At 48.0% G+C, this 8,180-nt stretch overlaps 1 protein-coding gene across 1 annotated transcript in view; it reads right to left on the minus strand.

Annotated features, from left to right (window-relative positions):
- Positions 1-7,935, minus strand: part of TRPV6 (transient receptor potential cation channel subfamily V member 6) — a 14,649-nt gene extending 6,714 nt beyond the window's left edge. Inside the window, exons 1-2 of the mRNA XM_058531894.1 lie at positions 7,575-7,935; positions 56-153 (exon numbers count right to left, since the gene is read on the minus strand). Of these exons, the coding sequence (XP_058387877.1) occupies positions 56-153; positions 7,575-7,702 (226 nt within the window). The 5' untranslated portion in view covers positions 7,703-7,935. The remainder of the gene's footprint in view (positions 1-55; positions 154-7,574) is intronic.
- Positions 7,936-8,180: the final 245 nt, after the last annotated feature.

Genomic DNA, 8,180 nt, shown 5'->3' on the forward strand with positions numbered 1-8,180 from the left:
CATGTGCGTGGGGCTGACCCAGGAGGAGAGCTGTGCTGAAGGCTCTGCTCCTTACCTCTCTGGTGCACCTCACAGGCATCATTCTTGAGCAGCTTGTTGAGAGCCTGCACATCATTCTCTTTGGCAGCTAGAAGGAGAGGATACTCCCAGATCCTGCAAGGAATGGGATCAGAAAGGTGGCAACAGTGAGCATGCCCAATTGTGGAACAAGGGACAATGGCTTTGGTGCATCATATACAAACGTATGTACCTTAGTGGCAATGAAGACCAAGGTCCCTGATCCAGAGAAGTGAGGCCATTGGGGTGCAAATGGTTGCCTGATCTCTTTTTTCCCAGCCAGTTAGTTAACCCAAACTAACTTTTCCCCTTTCAGCTTGAGTGGGAGAGCCTCAGTGACTGGTTTCCTATCCCCTGGGTGCTGGGGCCAGAATGTTGTGAATGTGTTATCTGTGCATATCGGGTATGGAGGGGAGGAGTTTTACTTAAACATTCATTCACTTCCTGACCCATTGACTTCTGGAGCAACCCTGCTTTAGCTTCACTAAGTGCCCTGAGATTACCCTCCAAGATTAGCATTGTTTTCATGGACTAGGGATACAGGGAATTCCTGCCTCATATTTGTGGGGGAAGTCAACACGTAGAGGCTAGCAGATTTTCTCCTGTTGCATGATGCCCTCCTTCCTAGACCTTCTCAGCAAAGCCCTTTGATCCTGGTACTTTCCTCTCTACAATAGCATCTTCAGGGCTCAATCAAAAAAGCAACAGTGAATTCTTTTTTTTCCTGGCCCCTAAATCAGATTGTCTCATCCTACTTCCTATCTGCTTCTTACTTACTTGTCCTAGGCAAAAATCATCTTCTCTGATGATTTGGTCCCCAAATCCTCTCTTGAGTTTTATTCTTACAGTGAACTAAAAACCTTTTTTTTTTTTTTTTTGGTGAGGAAGACTGGCCCTGAGCTAATCTTGCCAATCTTCCTTTTTTTTTTTTTTGCTGAGGAAAATTGGCCCTCAGCTCATATCTGTTCCCATCTTCCTCCATTTTGTACATGGGACACCGCCACAGCATGACTTGATGAACGGTGCATCAGTCTGTGCCTGGGATTTGAACCCGCGAACCCTGGGCCACTGAAGCGGAGCACATGAACTTAACCACTACGTCACTGGGCCAGCCCAGAAACCTTTTTTTAAATCATGACTTACTCCAACTAAGACACATGGGCCCCTTTTACTCAATTTTCTCTCTGAGCCCAGAGCCATTTGGCCTTTCTATGGAAGCAAATGAAATAATACTATATATCAGTAGATGGCCAAATATGTGGCATACAAAAAGACACAGACAGGAGCTCACACACTGAAATACTGAAGTGGCAGGAAATCAACTCCAAAAGTGGGGGCGATCAGGAGAGAAGGAATGAGCAGGAGACTTACACCTCCACGAGAGTTGGCCCCAGCCCTGCCTATGCCACGTAGGCAGCCTCCAGGCCCTGCCAGTTCAACATGTAGAGTGCTCTCTCCATTCAATCCCCACCTCCTCTTCCCTACTGACTCTCATTAATTCATGTCCTCACTCTGTAGCTCAGGATTAGCAAAATATCCTAATTAGTTTCTTGACACCTCATTTCGTCCTTCTCGATGCTGCCAAGATACTCTTTCTAGATGGCAAATGCAATCACAGCTTACAAAAGTCCGGTGGGTCCTAAAATGCCCAAGGAGAAGGCACCCAGAGGTCCTTTACAGTCTTGTGCAACTACTTTTCCATGCTCTCCTCCTCCCACTCAATCCTTACACCCGGCATTTCCGCCTCACCTCCCCAGAGCACACCATTCTCCCAATGCCTGCACCATAACTCTCCCTCCACTGGAATCCAGCTCCCCACCCACCCTGTTCATTGTCTAGTCTGTGCTCCCGATGCCTAGGAACATGCCCAGCCTGTGGTAGATACCCATCACCACAATCTGTGGAACGGATGAATCTATAGCAGAGCCAGAAGGTAGTTTGGCCCCACTGGCCACCTCCTAAGCCAACCTTAGGCAAACATATCATCTACGTAAGAAATAGTATGCTTGGTATGCAAACACAGCTGCAAAACAAGTTTTCTACACCCCCTTCACCACCACCACCTTTCTAAGCATTTGCCCAAACGACTTCTCTATCCTAGTGGCAGAGATCAGCCACTTGCTTATCTTTGCATCCTTTCCCGTCTCTTCTCCAGTTACCTTCTAGTTTTGTGCCCCATTTTGACTAAGTGTGTGAAAAGTTAGTGGATCCAAGGGGGGTCCTTACCCAAGTTCCAGATTTGTCATATCTCCCAGCTTCCTAAGATATGAATGGGGAGGCTAGTCAGTGTCAGGCCCAACGATATCCATTTGGGCATATCTCTGAAGCCCATAAACGTCCCCCACGAACTTCCATTCCTATGTGTTCCTTTTCTTGCTTCTGCTGAATGCCCTGTTGGGCCTGGGAAGCACAAGAAGCCACTGTCCAACCTGGGCTTGCCAGATTTACCAAATAAAAATACAAGATGCTCAGTTAGATTTGAATTTTAGATGTGCAAGAAATAATTTTTTTAATAAAGCACTTTTTTTCCTTTTTTTAATTGAGGTAACATTGGTTTATCCATTATATAAGTTTGAGGTGTATAACATTGTAATTCAACTTCTGTCTAGACTATAGGTGTGCTCACTATATAAGTATGTCTCATGCAATATTTGAGACATATTTATACTAATAACTTATTCATTGTTTCTCTGAAATTCAAATTTAACTCAGTGTCCTGTATTTTATCTGGCAACCCCAATCAGACCACACTCCAGGCAAAGAACCAGCTTATGACCCAACCCAGCAAGGTTTATAGAGAACTGGCCTCCTCTGGGTGGCAAACTTCAGAACCCGGCAGAAAGGAGGGCAGTGTATGAATGGTTCTGAGAGGATCCGGTCATTGACCAAAGCCATTACTTGCAATAGAATCATAGGGCCACAAGGGGACAGCAGAGAAAGCCCTCACTCACAGTTCTTGGCAGTAAGGCAGACTCCCCAAAACACCTGATGCCCTTGGGCCCCATAGAAAAGAGAGGAGATGCATAAGAGCAGACCCATGCAAGGATTCTTGTCCTGAGGCACAAATAGTTTCTTCCATAACAACTCAGCACAGACATTTAAATCTGGAACAAAACTTACACATCTTCACCAGGTTTCTGCTAGACCCCTTCCTAGTGCAGGAAGAGGGGGAGATACTGATAAAATATCCTCCAATTTGAATGGTTAAATTCTGCTCGCTCCCTTCCAGGAGAAAATTTCACTTTATTTGGTAGAATACTTAACATAACTACCAGAAACTCTTATATACAAACAGTGGTTTAGGGCAGTGGTTTTCCACCAAGGGTGATCCCCTGCCCCCTCCCCAAGGAATTTGGCAATATCTGGAGACATTTTTGGTTGTCATGACTTGGCGAGGGTGTGCTACTGGCATCTAGTGGGTAGAAGGCAGGGATGCTGTGACGTATCTTACACAGGGCAGCCTCCGTAAGAATTATCCTGCCCAACATGTCCATAGTGACAAGGTAGAGAAATTCTGACTTAGAAGTATAATTATTCATAATTATTTTTTTTAAAAAGGATTTTTTCACATTAAAAAAATGAGAAATCCTCTATACATGTTTTCTTTCAAATCATTAAATACTTAACTAAGAGAGAAATAAAAAGGTGAAGCCTTTTAAGCACCCACTGATTAAGTAGACAAAAGAAATTATAGATCCACTCTGAAATTATAATAATATGAAAGGTGTTTTCAGGATTTAGAAAGTTGTTGGACAATTGTAAAATCCAACCGTCTAGTTCAATATTAGACTGGTGGAAACCCTACTCTAGGATTCCTGGCCTAAAACCTAGCACATTTTTGCATAGTCAACACATCATTGATCTCCCTGTCCGGGTTCCCTCTGGGCCACCAAGTGAGGATCTCCCACGTGTCTCTCCCTGTTCCTGCCACCCTGTCCTCCTCTTCTCCATTCTTGCTGATGTGCTGTGTGTGCATCTGTGTGTATGCCGTGAGTGAGTGAAGTTTTGTATTTGGTTACTGGGGAAACAAGACAAGATCAAGAGTGTCTGCAGGAGAATTCAAATCAGAATTTTAGAGCTAGACAGTCTCTAGAAAATTCATCTACTCTGTTCACGTAACAGATGGAAAAGAGGACTGGAGTCCCGAGGTGACGTGTCCATACAAGTCTGAGGCAGAGTTGGACTAGTTTCCCACTGGCCATTCCTCTGTCCCTGTCCTCTGTGTTAATCAGGGTTGAAGAGGGGTTACGGGAGGCACAGGGGACTGTATCCACACGCATGGATCCCGCTGGTTTCTCCACAAGCACGTCTCAGGCAAGTGTGCCAATTGGGAAAGGAGGGCACAGGCAATCTGTAGCTCAGAGTACAAGTGTCCCAGGTAGATACAGTTCTGATAGGGGTAAGCTCACAACCCCTCTAACTCTTTTCATCACAATAAATCCCACCTGTTAAACGTGCTTTTCAGCTTCCAAGGCAGCATCTCACTTATTATGACTTTTTCTCCTTACAGCCCTGTAACACAGGCTGAGTAATTCTCTCATTTTTCAGAAAAGGAAACTGAGGCAGCATAGCCAAATCACTGCCAGAAGATCACAGAGTTAAAGGCAGAATGCTTGGCCAAGAACCTAGACTCAGGCTCTCACCGCTAAATTATGTGGTTCTTCTAGTTTTATGGCTCTTGATTTTTCTCAGCCAGCCTGGAGCAGTGACCATAGATGAAGGAAAGAGCAGTCATGTGTGGGAAAGAGGCACGCACTGGCCACATGTGGGTCACCTCCTTCCAGCTCAGGTTCTTGGCGATGGGATGAGGAAGCCCAAGTTCCGGGGAAAGTGGCTATTTCCAGACTTGGAGTTGGGTTGCCTTTCTAATTGCTGCAAGTAAGCATGTGTGTGTGTACTTACTGAGAAAGGAAGTCCACAGACTCGTCAGCTCACATATATTTATACAGGTATCTGTCTAAACAGAGGAGAATCTCCAGGGTTCACTGCCTCCCTGCCAATTAGTGGGAGGGAGAACGTGCAGCAAGGGGGTCAGGTGTGAGGGTCAGGTTAGGCAGCCTGTGAAAGCTGCCCAGCCCACCCCACACCAGCTGAAATCAGATACTACGGTGTCCTCCTCTATGCTCTCATGACACGTGTTTACATCCTTCTTAGGACACTCATCGAGCTCACTGTTAACCCAAGTAGATGCATATTGGGACATTGTGCCCATGAGAATGTGAGCTCCTTGAGAGCAGGGAATGTATCATGTTAATTTTCTGCAAACCTAGCATAGTGCTTTATGCTCAATAAATGTTTAATATATTGAATCTCAGGAAATAAGACAATTCAAGGCCCAGGGAGAAATGATGCAGAAGAAATGGGAGAAAGGTGCAAGTTTAGCTTGGATCCCAATGATGTGAATTCAAGCAGAGGGGCAGCGTGACTGAGACCCAAGACAAGGCTACTAGCGAGAGAGGAACGTTGAGTTCCTGATCATCCTGAGAGACCATAAAGCCTTCCCTTATTAGACCATGCTCTACCTCCTGGAAACCTCTCAACCCCACCCAGAGTCCCCCTCTAAGCCCTTGGCACAAATCCTGACTTCACCACTTGCTCACTCTGGGCCTGTCTCCTTCACAGGGGGATAACAGGCCCTATCTTCCAAGGCTGGTTTGGGGATTATACGACATAAGAGAGGTGCCATAACATCGTTGGCTGCTTTCTTCCATCAGCTCACCTCCTCACCTGGCCATATTGTCCTCACATATGTTGTCATCTCATATTTATCTAGTTGTCCTCAAGTCTTCCCTTAGCCTGGTTTACTGTACAGTCTAGGACACTCCCTTTCCCAGCAACTTCAGTGTCCTTCCAGGGTGTACACACCCAGAGGGGAATCAATACTCTAGGCTCCTGGTGTCTGGAAAGAAGAGAGCCAAGAAACTATAGAATCAGGTGGGGAGATCAGGAATGGAGGAAGAATTCCTCAAAGTGGTAACATCAGGCTTTCTTAGCCCAAGGTACAAGAGAACCACCAGAAGGTCTTAAGAAAAAATAGGGTCAGAAAAAACAAGCGGAGGCAGCCCACTTCCAGCTCAGCTGCGTCTTTCACTCTCTCTGCCTCATGTCACACAGGGAACCTCTGCCACACCTTCCAAGCCCTAGGCCTTTTTGTGCTCTGTGCCTGGCTCCCCCAGCCCTGGGGTCCTGAGTGGGAAGGGGTGAGTGGAACCAGTGATGGCCTATTCTGCAACAACGATACCATTCTGTTGCCTCAAGATGTCATCGGCCAAACACGTACTCAGCCCCACTCTCCCAGGCCTGGGGGGAGAGAGGTGGGTGGCTAGTGAGAGAGACAGGAAGCCAAAACTGAAAAAAGGAGCACACCCCCAGTCCAGAATCCTTGAGCAGAAGAAGAAACTACGGGGGCTCCAGGCGGCCTCTAGCCTCCAGGTCAGGCTCAAGCAGGCCCCTAATTATGGAGATAGAGGAAGAGCCTCAGACACAAAACCTTTAGGCTTTGCCCTATGAATAGATACATTATCTGCCTTCTTAGAGGCCAGGGAAAGACCCAACAGGAGGACTTCCTTCTGAAAGCGTGCCACCACCACAGAGACCTTGGAGAGGAGACCACACTCAGGGACACCTCAAGCTTCCTCATCTTCCCTCATCTCCAGCTCCCAACTCTAAGCTGCCAGCAGGGTAGGGGAGCATTAAATGAGATCAGGAAAGTTTTCAGAGGCTAGTAGCAACAAGTGATACTTCCTTAAGGCTCCAACTATAGAGCCTCTTAAATCCTCAACCTAGAGGAGAGAGTGGATGAGCATTGGTCATAAGCACATCTGGTATTTTGGCCAGTCACCCATGCCCCTCTCCCCCCCCAGTAGAATGTAATAAATTCCAGGGCTGGTCCCAGCTTGGTTCGTCTTCATACCCACCCCACCCCCATCCCCAGTGTGGGCATACAGCAGGGCCTTGGTCAATGGCTGATGCGATAAATGCACAGGAATGCTAACCATTATCAGTTTGTCTTCTTTTGCGGCGGTTACCAGTGTCTGCATTCCTCTTTGCTCCATTCATTCATCATTCATTTATTCATTCCCGTATAGGTACATACATGCCCTATGTGTTTCTGCCAGACAGATTGTTCCAGGGGCAGGGAACAGAGATATAAGGCATTGTCTTGACCAGCCAGCACCCTTCTGGTGGAGGTTCAATGATGCCATAATCCTTCTGAGGCCCAGCAAGGTGCCTGGCCCTTAGGGAGGTACTCAGAAGAGGCTTGCATAATTTAATTGGATCTTAAAGATGGTGAACACCTGTGTCCATGCCAGCCCCCTCCTCTTCCACCTGGCATCCTGGGGAGCTAGCCCCACAGGCCAAGACTCTTGAGACAAATGCCCCCAAGGAGCCAGGACTGGAAGCACAGTCTGCCCAGACAAAGGTGCCAAAATATGGTGGGGGGGGGAGGGGGGAGGCAGAGGGAGGGGAGAGGTGAGGAGCGCCTAGGGGAGCAGGAGGAACAGATTGACGCTTACCTCTTCTGCTGCAGCAGGTACTGCTCGTCTTGGCTTTGAGCCCAGGGCTCCTGTCTCTGGAACAGTCTACAGAACTTTCTCCACAGGCAGAAAATGAGCCCCTTTTCCTTGGGGAGCGGCAACCCCATGGAGTGTAGGGCTGGCTCCTTGGGGGTCTGAGGCCAAGGCCAGACCCTGACAGGACTCAGCCTTGGGGCCGCATGGGTGCCCTCTGGGGCTGGCCTGCCCTCTCCCTGTAGAGGTCCGTCTCCTAGCTCCCTGGTCCCGGCAGGAGTCTCCCTGAGGCACACCAGCCAGACCGGTGAGGGCTCCGAGTTTGTTGTACTTGGCAGAAGTGAGACTCCCTCCGCTGGGCTTCTCTGTCAGGAGCTCCTCCTGGGAGTGAGTGGAGCCCTGCAGACACTCCCTCCCTCCTCCCAAATTACCTGAGATTTAAAGAGACAGGCAGCCTGCCGTCCTAGGCCTTTGCTAAACTTCTCCACCTGAGTCTCATTCCCTGCCCCCAGGCCAGTCCACAGAGGAAAGGTCTTCAAAGAGCCTGGAGAGGCCTCTCTTGGACTTTGGGACGCTGCGTGACCTTTTATAGAAAGGCCTGGACAGGTCAGA

Source organism: Diceros bicornis, chromosome 3, assembly GCF_020826845.1.
Source record: "Diceros bicornis minor isolate mBicDic1 chromosome 3, mDicBic1.mat.cur, whole genome shotgun sequence".
NCBI lineage: Eukaryota > Metazoa > Chordata > Mammalia > Perissodactyla > Rhinocerotidae > Diceros > Diceros bicornis.